Genomic DNA, 25111 nt, shown 5'->3' on the forward strand with positions numbered 1-25111 from the left:
GCGATCAGGCAACTACAATTGGGGTATGGGAAGAGTGGAGAGGCACAAGTGAGACACTACGTCTTGAACCAAAACCTTAAGGCATTAGTTTCATATGTTTTTTCTACTTATAAACTCTTTCACTTCTCCCCATATATCCAATGTGAGACTTCATACTTGAATAAGCTCAACCCCTTTTAAAATTATAAGCTGGTTTCTCTGAGAGTGATTACTTACATTTTAGAATTTCCTTTCATCATGGATATCATTTCTGCTATTATTATTTTGGCTTTATTATCAATGTTGAGGTTAGATCTATATTTTCCTAGGGGTCATCTATTTTGCTTCATTCCTTCAATTCCCTAATGTTATTCCTCTTTCTTATAAAAATAGTAAAAAAAATGTTCTAAATTAAATTTATAACAGTGAATAAAAAGGCTTGGAAATTTTGTGATTACATTAGAAGTATGAGAAAGGAGTGTTAACACTACCCTTTTAATGCCCCTACTTTTATATTCACACCATAAAAACAAATTGGAATACATTCAAAAGTCTAAAATTGCATGGTACTTAGATTAGATTCTTGAGTTGATAGTAGTTCTTTGTTTAGCCTGTGCATAAAAATTTTAAACACCAAATATGATACTCTAATTTATTTATGTTTATGTTCCAGTACTTCTCTTAATGAAGCTAAATATTCCTTGCCATGGCCTTGGTAGCCATAATTTCTATGTGAAAGATGAACTACTGTATTTAAGCTTCCTAGAATTTGTTACAATGATCAACAGAATCACAAACAGTATCACCTGCTAACATGAAATGTGAAACTTTATTAGGACTTTGGTAGTCACTGTAAGTGTTATTTTCAATATAACCTTTCAGGAGGGAATGAAAATTGAGGATGAATTATACAGGAAATATGGGGAAAATTTGTAAAATAAATTTAAACACACTCATAACCGACACGCTCAACTGATAGGTTTCTCTTGTTATGTGACCCTGATACAAGAGAATGGCTCTCTTTACACATTGACCATCTTGAGATCTTCCTGTCTTCACTCTTGCACAGCTTTGCAGCCACTGACTTAAAGCCACTCCTCATATAGCTTACTATTGCGGCGAGAAGCTCTCTGAAATGTCAAAGGAAATTAAATTAATTGAAATGATTTCTTCATTGATAAATGGAACTGCATAAAGATATGCATGTGCCATACACACTCAATGTGTAATATAAAGGTTAATCCATAAAAAAAGTTAGAAGGCATAGCATATAATACATAACATAAAATTTCAACTCTGAAATCAGTCAATAATCATTTTGACAATTGCACCATACAAAATATGGCAGTGTCTATAGAGGCATCTAGCATCTAGCATCTACTTAGAAAAATAATATGTCAGGCTGATTTGAGCCCAAAACATTTTAAAATGCACGTTTGAGAGTAATGGTGCAACACCTTTTACATTATCTATAACATGAAAAACATGGTTCATTAAAAACAGGAAAACTAGTATGAGCAAATAAAGACATAAAGGGTAATTTGTACTTACAATGGTGAACAAGGAGACCTTCCCCCGTTGACATAGTACAGGAATAAGTATGAATCATATTGTTGGCCATTGATTAAGTAAAATCCCTGCAGCCTTCTTATACACTTGAAGGACATTTTCTTGTACAAAAATATTGCTGGGTTGTTGTAAGAAATTACATGCAGGTAAACAGCTCGGCAGGTAGGAATACTTGAAGCGTATTTTATGACCTCCCTAATCAGAGAAGAAGCTGCATATAATGCATACATTAGACTACCCATTATATCATATGGAGAACTCCAACAATATTAAGGTCAGAAAGAGTCTCCTACCTATACCATGATTTCTATATGATTCCACTACTCCCAGCGTCAGAATGTAAACTAAAGTTTGATCTGATTTGGAAGAATCATATCCAAGCATATCCACTATCTGCAAGAATAACATTCACAATTATCAGAAAAAATATAAGCACTCAAATACTTGTACTTTAAGAAGGGCCACCAACAACAACTAAGCCTTTTCAGACTAGGTGCCTACATGGATCACACAACATCATAATGTCTTATCATAAGTCATGTCCATAAACAAATCATTTATATCAAAATCCTTCTTAATGGTTTAACTAATAATTTTTCTTGGTCTTCCTCAACCTCTAACTATTGTGCTGCTCTATTTGATCCACTATATCCTTATTGGGATTCTACATGTCTTCTCCGCATGTGCCCAAACCACATAAGACATGATTCTTACATCTTTTCAAAAATAAGTGCTACCTCAACTTTCTCTCTAAAAAATTCACTCATAATCCTATATTCTCTAATGTGTCCACTCAACCAACATAACACTCCCATCTCTGTTCCATTAACTTTATTCTCTTGTTGGTTTTTTGTTGCCCAAAATTCCATTTGATACAGCATCAATGGTTTTATAGTTACGGGTTAAATTTTTTCCTTAAGCTTGAGTTTTCTAACGTAAATAATACTCAAAGACTAATATCCTAAGGACATTTGTACAGATTTTCTGCAAACCTAATTGTAAGCCATTGTCCAAAAGTTGGTGCCAGACTAATAAAATATGATGGCCACTTAATCAGACTGTGAACATAGTATCACATCAAGTTTTAAGTTAGTCTAGGTTATATTATAAGGATCAAAATGATTGTTGAATCAGACTACATATATTAAAGACATCGTTCACTTTAAGTGTGAAACTTTAACATCAACTTGGTCTTGATGTATAAGCATGGCATTTACTTAAGCTTATCATCTTCGATCTAAGAAAGTTGATTTAATGCATCCTGGATAAGTTCTCCAACAACAATTTGCTTCATAACATCTTTCCTTCAAAGTCACCAACTAAATCATCCAAACCCATTGCATATGAAAGGTGCCTTACCAAAGAGTAACGGAAGACCTAACAACAGATCACAGTCTCTCTTTCCATCTCAAGTTCTAGCAATGATATACAAAAAACATTTCCATAAACTTACTTAAGTAATGAGAGAAAAGGCGATAAAGAGGATCACCGACCTCGCTTTCTTTTGCAAGAACAATCCGTGCAGTTACAAATCCAATGAGCTCATCGCTTTGGTCATCGGGCCGACTAGCATCCACAGCTCCCCAAGATACAATGTCGCGTCCATTTACCACATCTTGGAAAAAAGCAGATTCATACCTACAAATTGACAATATATTTAAGCAAACACAATTCCAAGTGCTCAAACTTACAGCAATGAAAAATCACCATGACCTCACCTGATAGGAAATAGTTTGACATGGATATGCTCTAAAATGTCAAGGTCAGAAGGTCTTATACACCTGTAGTGGATTTTTGGCCGACAACACAGTTTTGGGTTTACCATCGAGTTTTTTAAACTTAATCCACGATAAGTATCTGATATAGTTGGGAAATTCGTGCAAGTAATGGCACTTCTATTTACTCTACAACAATGACCAATGCCATTGAATACTTCATATTACTGCACATATCAAACAGGAGTTTCAGATACTTCATATATTCTGAAATAGTTCATCACTTCAAATAACAAAGAAAACAAATGTACATTTGCCAATTTCAGCTTAAATATTAATGGGATTTCTTTTCCACGTATATCTACCAACCAGAGACTAAAATTAGGACCCGATTGTTAAATGTATTTATTTGACAAAAGCTTTTTCATTAGAAGCTAAAAAATTAAGCTTTCAGCTTCTCCTAATAACAGATTTTCAGTTTTCCTTTCTCTTTCAAGTAAAGATTTTTACTAAAAGTCCAGGAATGTTTTAAATTGCGATTGCGGCACCGGAAAAAATACATAAAAGATTTAATATGTGCTAACAGTATAAAAAACTTTATTAGACACATAAATTTTAAAATCATACATAAATGTCAAAGGCACTTAATTCGTATGAGTAAAGAAGCTAATGGTAGGTTTTTTTGTTATGGAAAAAACAAAGTGAAAAGTAAAAATCATGGATCGAATATAAGCATAAATAAAAGAGTAATTGGTTATTATAATTAGGATGAAATAAAAATGAGAAAACGAAAAAGTGATAAATGAGTTACTGTAATTGGAGGGAAATGGTGGCGCCATTAGTGTAAAACTCGAAATAGACAGAGATTGAAGCAGATACTATAGATCAGATTGAGGATCGCAATGATGATTCAATACCTATATCGCAATCATCATTTATTTATTTATTTACAAAAAAACATTTAATAATAATTTAGCTATGTTTTCATTTTGTTGAGATTTGAGAAGATAAAAGATGGAGAGAGAAAGAAACATCGATGGGTTCAGACTTTTTTGGTTCATAGTTTGGGCTTCTTCTCACACACAACTGGCCCAGCTATTTTTCATATTTCTACAGTATAGTCGTGTAAGACCGAAATAAATTCACAAAAAGATAAAAATATTAATGATTCGATTCTTATGAATGATACTTGTTAGAAATGATAATTATATAACCTAAAATGAATTAGTTACTTACTAATATGGTGATGGACAAACCACTAAGTTTGGCTTTCATTATTTGTTTTAACTTTTTTTTATTTTTCTCTTCTTCAAAGGGTATATTGAAAATAATATCATGCGAGCCATAAGTTTTATTTGATTTTTTAATTTTAAAAGAGTAAAAGTTTTTTAAGTCTATAAAATAACTATTAAAAATGTCTTCACAATAAAAGGCTTCAAATTTGGCATTACATTGCTTTGTGTGGATACAACATCATGAAGTCGGGAAACAAGATTTTATGTTCCAAAAACTTCTCGTCTTCATATTTCAAGTCAATCATATTCCATCAATTACATAAAAATATTATTTTATATATTTTATAAAAAAAATTTTAAGTATGCATCAAATTTCCATTGAATTGAGATATAAGGGACAAAAAAGTAGGATAGCTCATCCTTTAAGAAGTTGGATGCTTATTATGGAGGAAACAAAATAGCTATATTTTGATGTTCTATTTTTTGTATTAAGTATGGACATAAAATAAAACCTATATATTTTATGCTAGAAGACCACTGAGTAGAATTGAAATTGAATATGGTACGAAACATTCCTACCTAATAGACTATTTTTTTGAGTAGCGCTTGTCGTAACATTTTATTACCCAACAACACCATAAATTTTGTTTGTCGGTTGTTAAAGGTTGCATTAGGTTGTAGGATAGCATTGATTGTGGATGTGTCATTTCTAAGATGAATGTTAAAGCTGCCACGTATGAATCTTAATCAACACGTTCCAATATGCTAAATTTACCTAATAAATAGTTTGATTATTAAAGAAGGAACCGAAGAAAGTAAGTAAAATGTTCATATAAGATTGATTCATATATTCACACGTAAATAACTACTATTCCATATTCCATAACCATAACTACATCTTCTAATTCTCCTTCTTCTCTACCACAGCTTTTCAAATGACGGTAAGTTTCAAATTTCATCATGTTTTTCATGATTCACATTAGGATATGTGTTTGGATATCTAGTCTAATGTTAAAGATCAGGCAAAGATTTCAGATCAAATGATCAATTTTTTAAACATGTTATTAATTTATATCTGAGTTTCTTATGATTAGATTTAATGCTGTTTTTTTTGTTTCAACATTCTCATTTATTAGATCATATCAACTGCAAAATTAGAAATGGTTGGTTCTTAAAATACAGAAAAAGTTGAAATATGTGTTTAGAATTTTTTTGTTGGGAAGGGTAGAACATAGAAAACTGAACATAATGAGATAAAACGATTTGTTTTGATGCAAACAGTTAGACTTGTGAGGACAATCCATGAAATAAAGAGGATACAAGGGCAACTATGCCTCTATATATATATATAGCTTAATTTTTATGAAATGAACATAATATGAAAAGAAAAGAGTGTACTAGGTATGTACCGACACGTAAATATTTATACGCAATTAGTGAATCATTCATCTTTCATTTGCATTACTTTTACATTGTTGATGTGTGTGTGATGCTTCTTTGTTTAACAGACAAGATCGGTGAAAGTGAGCAACATCTCTTCAAGTGCAACTGAACAAGACTTGAAGGAATTTCTAACCTTTCCTGGAAAAATTGACTATATTGAATTGAAGAGGTTTGTTCATATCAAATTACTTGCCCATTTTTTTTTGCTATATCATAACAATTAGGTGGTACATATTGCTTTTCACTAGCTTTTGGATTTCCTTTTCTTTTCTGGAACATGTACATAGAATAATAGCTCTTTTTTCAGTGATAATGGAAGTTCCCAAGTTGCATATGTTACCTTCAGTAATCCAGAGGGAGCTGAAACTGCTGTTCTTCTATCGGTATATTCATTTCTTAATCCCTTTTGTTCAATTTTGTTGTTATTAAATGTAATTTTCTGCAAATACCAGATTTGTTCCATTAAGTGTATTTGGTCTTTTTATAAATCATGTTACATTTCTAATCTCTTCTATGATGTTGAATCTATTTGGTGTGTTTCCAGGGAGCAGTGGTGGCTGGACAGCCTTTAACCATAGCAATGGCTCCAGAATATTCTCTGCCTGCATCTGTTGCATCTACACTGCCAACTGTATAGTATTTATTCCCTGAATTTCCTAAACATAAACTAAACGGGAGCACATCTGTTGTCCCATAGTTTGTGTGCCATAAGCTTGTGATTGGTCAGAAAAATACTTAATATTTAGATTTTAACTTAAATATATTTTGTCTGACCAATCATAAGTCTATGGCACATGGAGTGTCACAAACTGTGGGACAGTAAATGTGTACCCTAAACTATTTCTCTATTGACAAATGTATTTGACACTTTATAGTTCAATCTGATCAGGCAACAGAGACCAAAAATGCTGAAACTGGTGAATCTGGTTTGAGAAAGGCAGAGGATGTTGTAACAAGCTTGCTAGCTAAGGGCTTTATTTTGGGTAAAGATGCATTAACACATGCTGAATCCTTTGATGAAAGGCACCATGTTACTTCCACAGCAACAGCAAAAGTTGTTTCTCTAGACCAAAAGGTTGGTCTCACTGAAAAAATCAGTGCTGGTACAACTTTGGTGAATGAGAAAGTAAAAGAAATGGATGAGAAATTTCAAGTATCAGAGAAGACTAAGATTGCAATTTCAGCCGCCGAGCAGACGGTAAGTAATGCCGGATCAGCCATCATGAAGAACCGTTATATCTTGACCGGGGCGACATGGGTCACCGGTGCATATAATAAGGTTGCTAAGGCAGCTGAGGAGGTGGGACAGAAAACTAAGGAGAAGGTTTTAGCACATGATAATAATAATAATCAAGGAAAGACAGAAGAACAAGGACATGTCCAAACCAACATCATTGAACCTCAAAAGACCACCACACCTGATCAACCCTCCAAACCTGAATCTCAACAGAACACCAAACCTGACAAGCCTTCCAATCCTGAAACAACAACACAAGGTCTCATCCTTTGATTTGCAAGGATTTGTGTAAAAGCTTATTATATTAAATATACTACTAGTATTTACTATAAGTTGGATGGTATATGTAGAACAACTACACTGTTGCTCTACAAACAGAACATGGATATGTGCCTTTTATTTGATGGCTTGCTACTTTTGTTGTTTATTTTTAATTTGTTAACAAAGTATAAGTTGTATAAGAATAGATGAGAGGCTTTATGAGGAATTACAGTATGTTGTTATTCATGTCACTGTTTGAAGTGTTTTTTTTCTTTCTGGTATGCTACTTTGAAACCTGTTATCATCAATTCTCATTGAATGATGCAAGACAATGTCGAAGTGGAACCAGACACCTACCGTTACACTCCATCTGCTAACATGAGCTTCCAAGATGCTTTTGTAAGGGTATCCTCACCCTAAGAGTAAGGAACTAATCTCTTTCAGGATATGTGTTTGTCTCTTCTAACAAGTGTTATTCATATGAATAAAATTATTGACATTTTGGTTATTCTGGGGATCAAGCATTGTTGGTAAACATAAACATAAGATGCTTTGTGTGCTCCTTGAGAAATGTATAAGCAAAATATGTGTTACAAAAAGTTAAGCAAAATATGTGTTACAAAAAGTTGTTCTGAAACATGGCTATTGTGTTATATCTAATTGATTTTGCTACTTTTTTGGCCTCTTTCTCCTTACAATGACTTATAACACATGTTCAAATAAGACATGATTTATCAATGTGAGCATTTTATGAACTATGATGAATTATGACATATATTAAGACATAAATTGGAGTAACTTTCATTTTAGGAATTATGATATATATTATTATATTATCAACTAAACAAACTTTGAAGTGATTTATATGAATTCTCAATTTTCAACAAACATGTTTATTATGTGGTTATAACTACGAAATTGACTTGATAAGGGAAAATAATGATGTTATCAAAATGGAAAAAACAATCAACTTATATAGCATGCATGATGCATGCATGTTGCTGAGTTCATGAGATTTCTGCACGTAAGCCTTGTGTTGTTGGCTCATGTGTACCCCATTTAAGGTTTTGATTGGAATAGGAAATTGCTATATGATATAAATAATTTTCCAATTAGATTTTAATTTTGAAATTATTAAGTTCCTCATTTTCTTTATGTTTCAGTAATGAACTATTCGACTTTCCCTCTAGTTCTAGTTTTCCTCTTAGTTGGATAGGTAAGAAATGATAATAAACTAATAAAAAATAGTCAAAATTTTCATCAACCCCTAATGATGGAATAGTAACTTTTTAATATCAAACCTCCGATGACAGAAAAGAACCAATACACAAGTAATAATAAAGAATTCACCCCAATATTAGAAAAGAGGAGTAATTGTTTTAGCTTTCCTTATACTAGTGTGTACAGGTACTTCGTGTCTGCCGGCGAATATTGTGTCATACTACATATCCAAATTTTATATATTTCATTTTTTGAATTAAAATGTATTTGTTGTGTTCGGTGTACTTTATATTTTTTTTTTGTTTATGATAATGTTTAATTTAATATGAGATATGTGGTTAATTAATGTATTGGTGGTAGTTGCTTAGGATTATATAGTTTTTTTTGTAAAAATTAAATAATGTTAAGGGCAATATAGGAAATGAAAATTACACCATGAAAGAAGTTATTTCAAGTTTTGGCTTTATATATAGTATAAACAATTAGGTGGTACATATTGCTTTTCACTAGCTTTTGGATTTCCTTTTCTTTTCTGGAACATGTACATAGAATAATAGCTCTTTTTTCAGTGATAATGGAAGTTCCCAAGTTGCATATGTTACCTTCAGTAATCCAGAGGGAGCTGAAACTGCTGTTCTTCTATCGGTATATTCATTTCTTAATCCCTTTTGTTCAATTTTGTTGTTATTAAATGTAATTTTCTGCAAATACCAGATTTGTTCCATTAAGTGTATTTGGTCTTTTTATAAATCATGTTACATTTCTAATCTCTTCTATGATGTTGAATCTATTTGGTGTGTTTCCAGGGAGCAGTGGTGGCTGGACAGCCTTTAACCATAGCAATGGCTCCAGAATATTCTCTGCCTGCATCTGTTGCATCTACACTGCCAACTGTATAGTATTTATTCCCTGAATTTCCTAAACATAAACTAAACGGGAGCACATCTGTTGTCCCATAGTTTGTGTGCCATAAGCTTGTGATTGGTCAGAAAAATACTTAATATTTAGATTTTAACTTAAATATATTTTGTCTGACCAATCATAAGTCTATGGCACATGGAGTGTCACAAACTGTGGGACAGTAAATGTGTACCCTAAACTATTTCTCTATTGACAAATGTATTTGACACTTTATAGTTCAATCTGATCAGGCAACAGAGACCAAAAATGCTGAAACTGGTGAATCTGGTTTGAGAAAGGCAGAGGATGTTGTAACAAGCTTGCTAGCTAAGGGCTTTATTTTGGGTAAAGATGCATTAACACATGCTGAATCCTTTGATGAAAGGCACCATGTTACTTCCACAGCAACAGCAAAAGTTGTTTCTCTAGACCAAAAGGTTGGTCTCACTGAAAAAATCAGTGCTGGTACAACTTTGGTGAATGAGAAAGTAAAAGAAATGGATGAGAAATTTCAAGTATCAGAGAAGACTAAGATTGCAATTTCAGCCGCCGAGCAGACGGTAAGTAATGCCGGATCAGCCATCATGAAGAACCGTTATATCTTGACCGGGGCGACATGGGTCACCGGTGCATATAATAAGGTTGCTAAGGCAGCTGAGGAGGTGGGACAGAAAACTAAGGAGAAGGTTTTAGCACATGATAATAATAATAATCAAGGAAAGACAGAAGAACAAGGACATGTCCAAACCAACATCATTGAACCTCAAAAGACCACCACACCTGATCAACCCTCCAAACCTGAATCTCAACAGAACACCAAACCTGACAAGCCTTCCAATCCTGAAACAACAACACAAGGTCTCATCCTTTGATTTGCAAGGATTTGTGTAAAAGCTTATTATATTAAATATACTACTAGTATTTACTATAAGTTGGATGGTATATGTAGAACAACTACACTGTTGCTCTACAAACAGAACATGGATATGTGCCTTTTATTTGATGGCTTGCTACTTTTGTTGTTTATTTTTAATTTGTTAACAAAGTATAAGTTGTATAAGAATAGATGAGAGGCTTTATGAGGAATTACAGTATGTTGTTATTCATGTCACTGTTTGAAGTGTTTTTTTTCTTTCTGGTATGCTACTTTGAAACCTGTTATCATCAATTCTCATTGAATGATGCAAGACAATGTCGAAGTGGAACCAGACACCTACCGTTACACTCCATCTGCTAACATGAGCTTCCAAGATGCTTTTGTAAGGGTATCCTCACCCTAAGAGTAAGGAACTAATCTCTTTCAGGATATGTGTTTGTCTCTTCTAACAAGTGTTATTCATATGAATAAAATTATTGACATTTTGGTTATTCTGGGGATCAAGCATTGTTGGTAAACATAAACATAAGATGCTTTGTGTGCTCCTTGAGAAATGTATAAGCAAAATATGTGTTACAAAAAGTTAAGCAAAATATGTGTTACAAAAAGTTGTTCTGAAACATGGCTATTGTGTTATATCTAATTGATTTTGCTACTTTTTTGGCCTCTTTCTCCTTACAATGACTTATAACACATGTTCAAATAAGACATGATTTATCAATGTGAGCATTTTATGAACTATGATGAATTATGACATATATTAAGACATAAATTGGAGTAACTTTCATTTTAGGAATTATGATATATATTATTATATTATCAACTAAACAAACTTTGAAGTGATTTATATGAATTCTCAATTTTCAACAAACATGTTTATTATGTGGTTATAACTACGAAATTGACTTGATAAGGGAAAATAATGATGTTATCAAAATGGAAAAAACAATCAACTTATATAGCATGCATGATGCATGCATGTTGCTGAGTTCATGAGATTTCTGCACGTAAGCCTTGTGTTGTTGGCTCATGTGTACCCCATTTAAGGTTTTGATTGGAATAGGAAATTGCTATATGATATAAATAATTTTCCAATTAGATTTTAATTTTGAAATTATTAAGTTCCTCATTTTCTTTATGTTTCAGTAATGAACTATTCGACTTTCCCTCTAGTTCTAGTTTTCCTCTTAGTTGGATAGGTAAGAAATGATAATAAACTAATAAAAAATAGTCAAAATTTTCATCAACCCCTAATGATGGAATAGTAACTTTTTAATATCAAACCTCCGATGACAGAAAAGAACCAATACACAAGTAATAATAAAGAATTCACCCCAATATTAGAAAAGAGGAGTAATTGTTTTAGCTTTCCTTATACTAGTGTGTACAGGTACTTCGTGTCTGCCGGCGAATATTGTGTCATACTACATATCCAAATTTTATATATTTCATTTTTTGAATTAAAATGTATTTGTTGTGTTCGGTGTACTTTATATTTTTTTTTTGTTTATGATAATGTTTAATTTAATATGAGATATGTGGTTAATTAATGTATTGGTGGTAGTTGCTTAGGATTATATAGTTTTTTTTGTAAAAATTAAATAATGTTAAGGGCAATATAGGAAATGAAAATTACACCATGAAAGAAGTTATTTCAAGTTTTGGCTTTATATATAGTATAGATATATTATTTTTTCCCTTTTAGTTTTGATATACAAAGATAATCTTAACCGAAAAAGTAATAGCTTTCTCCTACCTTCCCAAGAATAATGATAAATTGGCATTGTTAGTGGGCTCAATTACATAATTCATAAATTTCTATGGACCCAAACATAAACTAAAAAAATTGTGATGTAATTCCGAATTTTTTTTGCAAACTAAAAAGTATGTTATTATTATGTGATAACAACAACGCACGTTGCTAGGACCGAACGTGTTGTTGATTGTTGGAGTCAAAATGAGTTCAGAGGCATAACAAAAAGAGAGGCAGCAATGTTTAACGTGTCAACAACATTCTTCTATTTCATATAATAATAATAATAACTAAAACACACATCTTATGATCTTATGCTTTAATTAAGTCAAATTCTTCATCAACCATTGTTTCATTTTTTAAAAATATTAATTAATTATTAGTAGTGTATAGATATTTTTACGGTTATCCTGTCTGAATAACAAAGACATCACTCCAACACAAATTTGTGTTAAATAAATAAAATGCACTAAGGATAAAATAAAACCCACTGGAGGAAATAACTTCGTGAATTAGTTCATTATCCAAAAGAGTGAAGAATACTCACAGTACCAAAAAATAATTATTTTGATTGATAAATTGTTAGTTTAACGATATAAGATTCATTACATTCTAGAAAGATAAAAATGTCAAATGTTCGATTTTTATGAGTAACGTATACTCAAAATGGATTAGTTCTTTATCCATATCGTGAGAAGATACATTTTTTTGGTATTACCAAGATATCTATCACCTTTTTGGATAATGAACTAATCTTTTTTCGGCATTATGGTTTCCCTTCCAACAAGTTTCGTTCATAGGAATCGAATCCTCGACCTTAGTAAGCGGATACATTTGTTACTGCCCAAAAAAAAATTAATTGTTTTAACTTGAGTTATTATCTCATAATAATTTCATAATTAATCATATCAGTAACTAATATGGTACATTTCACATGTTGATATCATCTTGAAGAACCAAGACCAAAACTTTGAAGTATATAAGATAAAATTCCAACACCATTAATCATATTTCTAGAAATGAAAAAGATAGTTAAGTAGTAATAATAAAATGAGAAGATGAAGCAACTAAAACATAATATAATAGTTTAGTAAGAAATGAATATGATATGATATGACATGATTGAATGATGATAATGGAGAAGTAGTGCTTGTAGTTTTGGTCACGACTATGTCTCTTTCTCCCAGCTTGTGTGTATAAGGTGACAGTTGGAGACTATTCATTACCCTCTTTGAACCTCTCCATCATATTCATTCATACACACTCTTTTCTCTTGTTATGGATCATTGATTTCTTATAAGAACTCATCACACTGCTATTTACTTTTTCAGAAACAACTCAGGTATGTTTTATTGTTCATCCTTCATTCTTCTATATGCTGCATGCTTGGTGTGTTCTGTTTTTTTCTATATGCTCTTAGAGCAAAAAAGGTGTAATCTTTGTGTGATGGGTTTGTTGCATATGTAATGGGCTAATTGGTTGCCGAAAATGTAGTGAAAAATGGGATTTGTGGGTTGAGAAATGCATGGAAGTCAAAAAGGTTTTCCATCTGTTTTTGTTTCTATATAATATTATCCTACTATGAGCTCTTTGAGTTGATTTGATTGCTGAGAAAATGTGAGAATGTAAAACCAGTTTGAGATTTTGTACCAAAGTTCCATGAGTTGAGTAACTGCATTTGTGTTGCCTTTTAAAGGTTAGATGATTGGTGATTACTCTGTAGTTCTGTTTCGATTTCTTCGATATTTCGGCAAATTTGTTGACATTTTCTGAAATTTCATTAAAAAGTTTCTGATATTTAGTGCTTTGGCTTGTTAATCAGAAAGCTATAGAGGAATAATCTGACAGATGATATTTCTATTACTAGAATAATAGAAGATTTTTCACAAATTCAAAAGCCTGAACTTGATTAAGATTTGAATAGTGCATCTTTATGATTAGGTATAGTTCACTCAAATGTTTATTCCTTTATCATAGTAGCATGAATTATTGATCAAGAATTGAGGATTCATGTTTGAACTTTGGTTTTAATCTTTTAACTTTATGGCACAGCATAGGAATTAAATACAATGGTGATGAACATCTAACTTGCTAAGTTTCGGATTTTTTTCAGGACATTAGAATAAGTCTTTGTCGTCAAATATGGCATCAAAATCATTCAATCCAAGCAGATCAAATCTGTCACAAGCTTCTGATGCATCTGAGAACCAGAAGCCTCCTTTACCCCCAACTGTAAGATTTGGTCGAAGAACTTCCTCCGGTCGTTACATCAGTTACTCCAGAGATAGCCTTGATAGTGAACTGGAGAATAATGATTTTCTGAATTATACAGTGCATATGCCACAAACCCCTGATAACCAACCAATGGATCCATCAATCTCGCAGAAAGTTGAGGAGCAATATGTATCGAATTCGCTATTCACGGGTGGATTCAACAGTCTTACTAGAGCTCATCTAATGGATAAGGTGATAGAATCTGAAGCAAACCATCCGCAGATGGCTGGTGCAAAAGGGTCTTCATGTGAAGTTCTTGGTTGTGATGCTAAGGTGATGAGTGATGAACGCGGTGTGGATCTTCTTCCGTGTGAGTGTGATTTTAAGATATGTAGAGACTGCTATATTGACGCGGTGAAAACAGGAGGTGGAATATGCCCAGGGTGCAAGGAGTCATATAAGAACACAGAACTAGATGAAGTAGATGCAGATAATGGAAGACACCTTCCACTTCCTCTACCAAGTGGAGTCTCTAAAAGGGATAGGAGTTTGTCTGTGATGAAGCCAACCAAGTCTCTAATGAGAAGCCAAACCGGAGATTTTGATCACAACCGGTGGCTCTTTGAAACAAACGGTACCTATGGCTATGGCAATGCTATATGGCCAAAGGAAGGGAATTTTGCAAATGGAAAAGATGATGATGATTATGCTGAGCCAACTGAGTTTATGAACAGACCCTGGAGGCCACTTACACGCAAACTCAAGATACCTGCTGCTATTCTCAGTCCATATCGGTACATAGCCTATACTGTGTTTTCCTTTTCTAACAACAAAATGATTTATTGATCATAACCATAATCAAATCTCACCATATTTGAATGCCACATATCATGATTCTCCGGTGAAAGGTATAACATTAGTTGATAATATGTATATTAAATTAGATTAGAGATGGTCATTATTTTGTAATTTGTACATATTTGGATGGATAATATACAAGAAAGTCATGCTTGATGGAGTGTTTCATTTGTCATATATATGCTTTCTGACAGTAGTGTGCATTACACCAATTATCTGTGGGATCTGAGATTTGTTTTTCTTTCTGTGGTTTCTGATTTTACAGGCTTATCATTTTCATTCGTATTATTGTGTTGGTACTGTTCTTGTCATGGCGGGTCCAGAACAAAAATGTTGATGCAGTCTGGCTGTGGGGCATGTCTGTGGTTTGTGAGATATGGTTTGCTTTTTCATGGCTTTTGGATCAATTGCCGAAGCTATGCCCAGTGAACCGTTCCACCGATCTTACTGTTCTGAAGGAAAAATTTGAAACACCAAGTCCTGAAAATCCTACTGGAAAGTCTGATCTTCCAGGCATTGATGTCTTTGTCTCCACTGCTGATCCTGAGAAAGAACCACCTCTTGTTACTGCAAACACTATCCTCTCTATTTTAGCTGCTGATTATCCAGTTGAGAAGCTTGCTTGCTATGTTTCTGATGATGGAGGTGCACTTTTAACTTTTGAGGCAATGGCTGAAGCTGCCAGCTATGCTAATGTATGGATTCCATTCTGCCGTAAACATGACATAGAACCCAGAAATCCTGAATCATATTTCAGTTTAAAGAGAGATCCTTACAAAGGAAAAGTGAAACCAGATTTTGTTAAGGATCGTAGACGGGTGAAGCGTGAGTATGATGAGTTCAAAGTCAGGATCAATGGTCTCCCTGAATCTATCCGTCGCCGCTCGGATGCCTTTCATGCAAGAGAAGAAATCAAGGCCATGAAACTCGAGAGACAAAACAGGGAAGATGAACCGATTGAACCTGTTAAGATTGCAAAAGCAACATGGATGGCTGATGGAACTCATTGGCCGGGGACTTGGTTAAATCCTTCACCTGATCACTCTAAAGGTGACCATGCTGGTATAATCCAGGTACTAAGTAGGTCCTAGATCTAGTACTGTTTCTATCCAAATCTTAAATTTATTATTCTTAGATGAGAGAATGTATGATTCATATTTGCAGGTGATGTTGAAACCTCCGAGTGATGAAACTCTTGTTGGAGGTGGTGATGAAAACAACCTCATTGACACGACTGATGTTGATATCCGCCTTCCCCTTCTTGTTTATGTTTCCAGAGAGAAGCGTACAGGCTATGATCACAACAAAAAAGCAGGTGCCATGAATGCCTTGGTTCGAGCCTCAGCTGTGATGTCTAATGGTCCATTTATACTCAATCTTGATTGTGATCACTACATCTACAACTCAAAGGCAATGAAGGAAGGTATGTGTTTTATGATGGATCGCGGAGGTGACCGCCTTTGCTATGTCCAATTCCCCCAGAGGTTTGAGGGGATTGATCCCTCGGATAGATATGCTAACCATAACACTGTCTTCTTTGATGTCAATATGAGAGCACTTGATGGACTTCAAGGGCCAGTCTATGTCGGAACTGGTTGTCTTTTTAGGAGGGTTGCCCTTTATGGTTTTGATCCCCCTCGCTCTAAAGAAAACCATTCAGGTTTCTGTACTTGCTGCTTTGGCCGTTCCAAGAAGAAGAATGCATCAATGGCAAACTCTCAGGAAGAGAACCGAGCATTAAGGATGGGTGATTCCGATGACGAAGAAATGAACCTGTCATTCTTCCCTAAGAAGTTTGGAAACTCAACTTTACTCATTGACTCAATACCAGTGGCAGAGTTCCAAGGTAGGCCACTTGCTGATCACCCTGCAGTGAAAAATGGACGCCCTCCTGGTGCTCTCACCACGCCGCGTGAGCTTCTCGATGCATCAACTGTGGCTGAGGCCATCAGTGTCATTTCATGTTGGTATGAGGACAAGACCGAGTGGGGACAGCGTGTTGGATGGATCTACGGATCAGTTACTGAGGATGTGGTCACCGGCTATAGAATGCACAATAGAGGATGGAAATCAGTTTACTGTGTGACCAAGCGTGACGCCTTTCGTGGAACTGCTCCTATCAATCTCACCGATAGGTTGCATCAGGTGCTTAGATGGGCTACTGGCTCGGTTGAAATATTCTTCTCTCGAAACAATGCTCTTCTAGCTAGCCCAAGAATGAAATTTCTTCAAAAAATTGCATACCTTAATGTTGGAATTTATCCATTCACTTCCATATTCCTTATCGTCTACTGCTTCCTCCCTGCACTTTCACTCATCTCTGGCCAGTTCATTGTTCAAAACCTCAATGTCACATTCCTTGTCTACCTCTTGACCTTCACGGTGACGTTGTGCATGCTGGCAGTGCTCGAAATCAAGTGGTCCGGGATCGAGCTAGAAGAATGGTGGAGAAATGAGCAATTTTGGTTAATTGGAGGGACTAGTGCCCATCTAGCTGCTGTGCTTCAAGGTTTGCTCAAAGTCATAGCAGGCATTGAAATCTCCTTCACCTTAACTTCAAAATCTGTTTCAGATGATGTAGATGATGAATTTGCCGATCTCTACGTCGTCAAATGGACATCACTTATGATACCACCAATCACAATTATGATGGTTAACTTGATAGCAATAGCGATTGGACTTAGCCGAACTATATACAGCACAATACCGCAATGGAGCCGTCTACTTGGTGGTGTTTTCTTCAGTTTTTGGGTGTTGACACATCTCTACCCTTTTGCAAAAGGTTTGATGGGAAGAAGGGGAAGAACACCAACCATTGTTTTTGTGTGGTCAGGCCTTATAGCAATCACAATATCACTCTTGTGGGTGGCAATAAATCCCCCTGCTGGTAATAACCAAATTGGTGGTTCCTTCCAGTTTCCATGATAAGTCATTCATTTTTTTAAGTACTTTTTCTCCACTTAATTCAACAAACTCAATCATACTACTGAATGGACTTAAATTATTGTGTATTGTGCTTATGAATTTTGTCCAGAGATTAATTTCAGTGCAATGTTTTTTTATATACCAACTCAGTGTTGTGATATAAAGTTTTCTCTATTTCTCTATTCTGCATGGACAGAAATTTTGAAATGCTATGTCAGTCGGATAGGGACACTTGTCACCTCTGTCTCAAGCCAATCATATAAACATGTGAATAAAAGAATTTTTTTAAAAACAAAAAGTAATAAAAAGTGGTACTATGATAGGCTTGGGACACATAGTGTGACACCATTTGGGACAGTTGATCTATGTCCATGTGTGTGATTAAAAAATGCAACATTCTAAATAACAAGTTTACCTTCAAAATGTAATGGCATAGTTTCCTTCAAATTCTTTTGGCAAATTCTAGTATAAAACAATTAAGGATAAAATATACTCTTTATTAATGGAGAGGCAAATGCATGTTTCTTCTTTTGCTTTTAATGACAAAAGTGTAATTTCATTGTAACTAAAGGACATACGAGTCATTGAAATTTACATTTCTCTATATTTTTGAATTATTTGTCTCTCCATTAATAGAAATGATTTAACTCTAATTAACTATATGATAATAAGTGAGCCATAAACTATGTATTGAGCTAGTCCTCATAAAGTAGATACTTCAATGTCTATGCACAAATCTGTGATCAGAGTGACATAAACAAAATGCTCGGTTTTGAACGTGAGAAGTGGTGTGCCTTTTCTTGTCTACAAATTTACCAAGCACTTACACTTGCATCATCATTTTCTCCCACCTCATCCAAAAACTTTACCTATAAAAAACTATCAAAAATTACAATATTACATTCACGATCAAGTTAAATACTGAAGTTTAAAAAAATCCTTGAAGAAAAAAATTGTATAATCGAGTAGTAGAAACATCAATAAAGTCTTCAACAACATAACACTTCTCAATATGAAAACATAATTTTTTCCAATGCAAAATTTATCCTTCAATCTTCTGTTAATTATGTCGGTATAAAAAAATGTTGAATAGAATATTAAAAATAAGAGTAATTACTCATTTTACTCCATTGTGTTTTTCGACATTATCAGTTTGGTTTTTTAAAAATTGAAAAAAACCAAAATGGTCGTCAAAAATTTTAAATGTAAGTCAAATTAATCTTTTTTTGGTCAAATTAGTCTTTACCAAGTGTTTTAAAACATGTCAAAAATAACTACTTTGACCAATATTTGAAATTTTTGTGGTCGGTTTAGGTTTTACAATTTCGGAAGGATCAAACTGATAACATCGACATTTACGCATAAACTTTGACCCATAATACTACATAAACTTGCACAATGGGTCGGGTCTGTTAAAACCGCGATTTACAGAAGTTGAGCCAAAACCCTACCAAAACCCATTTCTCTCTCTTTCTCTGCCAACAATGCTTTGATGGAACCTCAATCCTCATTCTTCTTCATTTGTTCAGATTTTCATTCCTTTTCTCTGTAACAATAATAACAACAATTCAATAACAATGGTGAAAACTTACACAACGGGGTTCGTATCAGCCATAGCAACAGCTTCTGCATTATCTCTCACCAATACTAATAATAATGCAGCATATGCTGATGGACCTTTCAATTTTCCTTCTTCTTCTTCTTCGAATGTTCCAGAACCTTCTTCTGATCCCAATTCGGCTCCGCCGCCGCCACCGAAGAAGGTTCGAAACGATCACCCACGAACTACTTCTGCTGGTTTTGATCCTGAAGCTCTTGAGAGAGGTGTGAAGGCTCTTAAAGACATTGCTGATTCTCCACATGGCAAAAAGGTTTCATCTTTGTGTTTTCTCTCTTTTATATATGATTTATTTTTTTATTGATGTTTAACTTTTTCTGCCTTTTTTTGTCTTCTAGGTGTTTGATATTATTAAAAAGCAAGAAGATACTAAGATAACTGAATTGTCTGCAAAGGTTGCTGAGTTTAAACAAATGCAAGCACAACATGAAACTGTAACTTCTTCTTAACTTACTTCTCCTTTTTATTTGTTTTGTTCTTTGGTTAATTTACATTTTATTTAGTGTTTAATCCTATATTGTCCGAGTGATCTTCATGACATGCATAAAAAAATCTAATTATTTGGACAAATTGGGCTGAGATTCTGAGAATTAAATATCAACATTTTTAGTTGATTTTGGCATGAAGCATAATGTTCTAGTGCCATTTATTTTGCTTTAGTTATTACTACTGTGGTGAAGTTGTCTGGTGGTTTAAGAACTCGTGTCAATTGCTCGGTAGTTCTAGCTGTATACATGATGAAATTATCCACTAGCTATTTCGTTGGCAGCATGAATTCCGATGATTGATTATTTGCATCAAACCTTTTTGTTTCGTTCTTTGTTGCTTCACCATTGATATGTTTTCTAACATATCAGTTGTCACAATTGGTTGGCCTGGCAGGAAAGACAAAGGATTATATATGATGAGCAAAAAAAGCTGGCCCAGCATCAGGCACAAACAAAATCCCAAATGGCTAAATACGAGGACGAGTTGGCAAGGAAGAGGATGCAGGTATGAAACCTTTTGGAACTCCGAACTTTTATTTTTGTTTCTCATTCTTTTATTATTATTATTTTCAGGCAGAAAATGAATACCATAGAACTAGGAATCAAGAGCTAGTAAAACTGCAAGAAGAGTCATCAATCAGACAGGAGCAAGCTCGACGTGCTACTGAAGAACAGATTCAAGCTCAACGAAGGCAAACCGAAAGAGAGAAGGCTGATATCGAACGTGAAACAATCAGAGTAAGGGCTATGGCAGAAGCAGAAGGGAGAGCACATGAAGCAAAACTATCTGAAGAGGTTAACAGGAGAATGCTAGTTGACCGTGCTAATGCAGAGCGAGAAAAATGGATTTCTGCCATAAATACTACTTTTGACCATATTGGAGGTACTGTTCTACCATATATGCAAAGCAATAATGCTTATATTAACCATGTGTATAACAAATGACAACAATCTCTACATGTATTCATTTTGTTGTTTTAAATTCAAAAGGTCATTTGACAGCGATTTTTGTGGTATTTTGTTCTTTTATCTAGTTTACTTTTGTAGTGTTGGTTACTCAGTGAACCATTTGACTTGGATTAAAGCCTCCAAATCTCCCTCATTTCCATGCAATATTGTAATCTATGGGTTGTATTGTTAATTTACCTTTTCCATCATCATTACTTAGACCTAATGGACGTTAGTCCAATTCATAGTGGTAGATGGAGGCCAAGAAAAACATTAGGCGAAATGATTAGGAAAGATTTAGAGATCAATGCTTTGTCAATAGACATGAATGATATATGATGGTTATTAAGGATTGATTGTTATTTTATTTATTATTCCCTATTATTTGTAGTGTTATTTATACTTTACTGGTCTAAATAATTCCGTAATGACCCCTAAGTTAAGACAACTTGATCCATATTTTGCAGGGGGCTTAAAAGCCATCCTAACAGATCAAAATAAGTTGGTCGTGGCAGTTGGTGGAGTAACTGCTCTGGCTGCAGGGGTCTACACAACGAGGTATAGAAGCTAAGGTTTGGTGTGGCGTTCTTTGCGCAGTCTGTATCCGTCATCTCAATTATGCAATTATTGATGATTGGCGTTTTTTACTTGATGTTCTGAAACCCAACCTGATCTGATCAATCTTCCTCGCTGAATGGTTGACTGATGGGCATGGCCCTGGTTTCATCATTTAATGAACTTTGGGAACGGGTCATCAGATTCATTAATGTTTGACCATTACTATACTCATTTTGGATAATGCAGTTTGTTTTTTTGTAGCAACAAGATGTTCTTTTAGAAGTGAATATCCCTTCAGTGTGAATATATAAAAACAAAAGAGCTGTTTTGAGGAAAATAATCGTTCTCAAATCAGTCTATTCCTTATCTCGTAGAAAATTTTTACGTTGTTCTCATCTGCATGCAAGAGTTGATTAATTTACATTCATATTTGACTTTGTGTTATTCTTATAATTTGCCATTGATAAAGTTATGGCGTATAATAGTTCTTTTTGTCCAATGCAGGGAAGGTGCAAGGGTTATTTGGGGATATGTGGATAGAATATTGGGACAGCCATCACTGATTCGAGAGTCCTCCAGAGGGAAATACCCCTGGTCCGGCATCTTTTCTCGTGCCATGAGCACCCTATCACAACGTGCTAATCCAGTATCTGCTTCAAAAAATGGGAATGGCTTTGGTGATGTAATTTTGCATCCTTCTCTTAATAAAAGAATTGAGCAGCTGGCATCTGCAACTGCAAATACAAAAGCACATCAGGCACCATTCAGGAACATGTTATTTTATGGCCCTCCAGGAACAGGGAAGACAATGGCTGCGAGAGAGCTGGCTCGTAAATCTGTATGGGATCCTTCTCCCTTAATCTTGTCATTCTAGTTTTCAAATATTTTATTGTGTCCACTTTTCTTGTCCAAGGGTCACATAAGTGGGAAATTCTGTCTCATAGTTTCATAGTTTGGTTTTTCCTATTTCATGGAGAAATCGAAGTTTATATAATCTATATATTTCATTGTATTATTAATTGGTGTGACTATCATCATGTTAACAAAACTATCTCCACATGCTTTTCTGATTTATTCTATCTTCTTTTCATCAATTTTTGTAGACAATTTAGGACCTATAACTCAAATTTGTCTGTTTTTTGAGGTCTGTGTTTAAACTTATTTTCAACTTGTCTATTTTTGAGGACCTATAACTAATATGTCGTTGTGTGCTTTATACAACAACAACCAAAGCCTTAGTGAAACATCAAATTTTATTACGGTCTGTTGATATTTGTTCCTTTTGGATATGTTGTGATTTTCTTTCAATTTGATGCAGGGGTTAGATTATGCATTGATGACTGGAGGAGATGTTGCTCCACTGGGATCACAAGCGGTAACAAAGATACACCAGTTGTTTGATTGGTCTAAGAAATCAAAACAGGGCTTATTGCTTTTCATTGATGAAGCTGATGCTTTTCTGTGCGAGTAAGCAAAGTCTTTCATGATTTCTCTAATAGCCCGTGTTTGGTTGATAAGAAGGAAGGGGAGAAAACATGAATTACAAAATATTTTCTCTTGTTAGTTAGGGTAGAAAATAATAGGAAGAAAAGACTGTGTGGACCCCATGGCAGAAGCTCTCCAAAAAGAGAAGAAAACACAAAAATCATGACATTTAAAAAACTTCGATCATATATCCCAACTTCGCTTAGCTAGCCATCTATTTTTAAATCTTAGGGACATTTATGTCATACATGTTCTCTTTTACTTTTCTGTCCAACCAAACAAACAGAGAGAGAACTCTACATTCTCTTTCATTTTCTCTCCCAACAAACAACGTTGAAGTTCACTTATTTCCTGAAAGCTGACTTAATTGGTTTTTATTGCAATGGATGAACTTTGCAGGCGAAACAAGACCTATATGAGTGAAGCACAAAGAAGTGCACTGAATGCCCTTCTCTTCCGTACTGGTGACCAATCCAAGGACATAGTCCTTGCTCTTGCTACAAATCGTCCTGGTGATCTTGATTCAGCTGTGGCAGATCGAATTGACGAGGTCCTGGAATTCCCTCTGCCTGGGGAAGAGGAGCGCTTCAAGCTTCTTAAGCTCTATCTTGATAAGTACATAGCCCAAGCTGGATCAAGAAAATCTGGTTTCTTTCAAAATCTATTCAAATCGAAACCGCAGCAGATCGAGATCAATGGCTTGACTGATGAGATCATAAAGGAAGCAGCAGCTAAAACTGATGGATTCTCTGGAAGGGAAATAGCAAAACTGATGGCTAGTGTCCAAGCTGCTGTATATGGTAGTGAAAACTGTGTGCTTGACCCAAGCCTGTTTCGCGAAGTGGTAGATTATAAAGTTGCTGAGCATCAACAGAGAAGAAAATTGGCAGGGTCAGACAAAGCTTAGTGCATGAGTATGTTATAGAGGTTATTGTGTCAGAAATCCTTCTAATATAGGTACAACCATAAATTTATCTGCTAATTTTAGTTGATAAAAGAGCTGGTCCGCGGCATTTTAGTCCGGGCATGCTGTTACTATTCATTGATTGTCCCCAATGGATTGGGAGATTTTTGGAATTTGGATGAGTTTCATCTACTTTCGATGATCATTATTATTCATAACTATGTATCTAGTTCAGGTTTTGGTACCATGTTGAATATTCTTTTCTTCATAGGCTACTGGCCATAAAATGTGGTCATATATGCCCCTTGAACTAAACTGTCTTTGCTTTATTCATTCCCTGTATCTATTTCACTGGAAACATAGGATAGGAGATAAAATATGATTAGAACATTTTCGTGTGTAATAAACAGATGATTTGTTGAGAACTTGAGATTCAACCATTTATTTTTGCATCAAATATTATAATTAGGCATTTTATCCTCAAAGATGCATTCCTTACTGTAAGTGAAGTCAAATCCTTTTTTGGAAAAGCCAAAATATTTTTTCTTTATGAAGTGGTGGTATTTGTATTGCATTTATAAGATTAATAGAGTAAGCGTCCACCACTTTTTCCAAGGTACTAGTTAGACTACTTTGTTATTGAGGAGTTTAAGGTGTTTTGTTTGATGTAATGACAAACTGATTCAGCAAAGAATGGTCGGTGTATGTCACAGACCGTAAACATTAAACCAAACTAAAATGTTTTCGAAGGGGTAAGTTGAGAACACAGTTTTGAAGAGATGAAAATAGAGGAGTGAATGAGAAAAGGTTATCCAACTTATACTTATGGTGGTTATTAATTCCTATAATTAGACAATGCTAATATTAGTGATGTGAGTCCATTTAATCGTAGTGTAAGAATTGTGATTGAGAATTAAGTCTTT

General features: G+C 34.4%; 5 protein-coding genes across 6 annotated transcripts; 4 read left to right on the plus strand and 1 right to left on the minus strand.

Moving 5' to 3' along the window:
• LOC109363309 (histone acetyltransferase MCC1-like) lies at positions 771–4227 on the minus strand. Of its 2 annotated transcripts, none has more exons than XM_019609530.1 (6): positions 4114–4227; positions 3267–3490; positions 3042–3186; positions 1842–1941; positions 1531–1759; positions 771–1109 (listed from the first exon to the last, which is right to left on the minus strand). In XM_019609530.1, exons 2-6 carry the CDS (start codon positions 3371–3373, stop codon positions 923–925), a joined length of 768 nt encoding a protein of 255 aa, XP_019465075.1. In that variant the 5' UTR covers positions 3374–3490; positions 4114–4227; the 3' UTR covers positions 771–922. The 2 variants fall into 2 exon arrangements, with proteins under 2 accessions (XP_019465075.1, XP_019465074.1); XM_019609529.1 differs by having other exon boundaries at positions 4075–4227.
• On the plus strand, positions 5349–7690 carry LOC109363387 (binding partner of ACD11 1-like). The gene is made up of 5 exons (XM_019609635.1): positions 5349–5439; positions 6007–6110; positions 6249–6324; positions 6486–6572; positions 6831–7690. Exons 1-5 carry the CDS (start codon positions 5434–5436, stop codon positions 7449–7451), a joined length of 894 nt encoding a protein of 297 aa, XP_019465180.1. The 5' UTR covers positions 5349–5433; the 3' UTR covers positions 7452–7690.
• On the plus strand, positions 7761–10671 carry LOC109363484 (binding partner of ACD11 1-like). The gene is made up of 4 exons (XM_019609748.1): positions 7761–7844; positions 9210–9305; positions 9467–9553; positions 9812–10671. The coding sequence occupies exons 1-4, from the start codon at positions 7761–7763 to the stop codon at positions 10430–10432; spliced, it is 888 nt and encodes a 295-aa protein (XP_019465293.1). The 3' UTR covers positions 10433–10671.
• On the plus strand, positions 13300–18325 carry LOC109325940 (cellulose synthase-like protein D2). Its single transcript, XM_019558559.1, has 4 exons — positions 13300–13532; positions 14304–15198; positions 15528–16335; positions 16427–18325. The coding sequence occupies exons 2-4, from the start codon at positions 14333–14335 to the stop codon at positions 18185–18187; spliced, it is 3435 nt and encodes a 1144-aa protein (XP_019414104.1). The 5' UTR covers positions 13300–13532; positions 14304–14332; the 3' UTR covers positions 18188–18325.
• Positions 19617–24612, plus strand: LOC109325376 (ATPase family AAA domain-containing protein 3-B-like). Its single transcript, XM_019557703.1, has 8 exons — positions 19617–20058; positions 20144–20239; positions 20688–20798; positions 20867–21176; positions 21709–21799; positions 22304–22637; positions 23118–23266; positions 23684–24612. The coding sequence occupies exons 1-8, from the start codon at positions 19765–19767 to the stop codon at positions 24189–24191; spliced, it is 1893 nt and encodes a 630-aa protein (XP_019413248.1). The 5' UTR covers positions 19617–19764; the 3' UTR covers positions 24192–24612.

This window comes from Lupinus angustifolius, chromosome LG13, assembly GCF_001865875.1.
Source record: "Lupinus angustifolius cultivar Tanjil chromosome LG13, LupAngTanjil_v1.0, whole genome shotgun sequence".
In the NCBI taxonomy this organism is placed as follows: domain Eukaryota; kingdom Viridiplantae; phylum Streptophyta; class Magnoliopsida; order Fabales; family Fabaceae; genus Lupinus; species Lupinus angustifolius.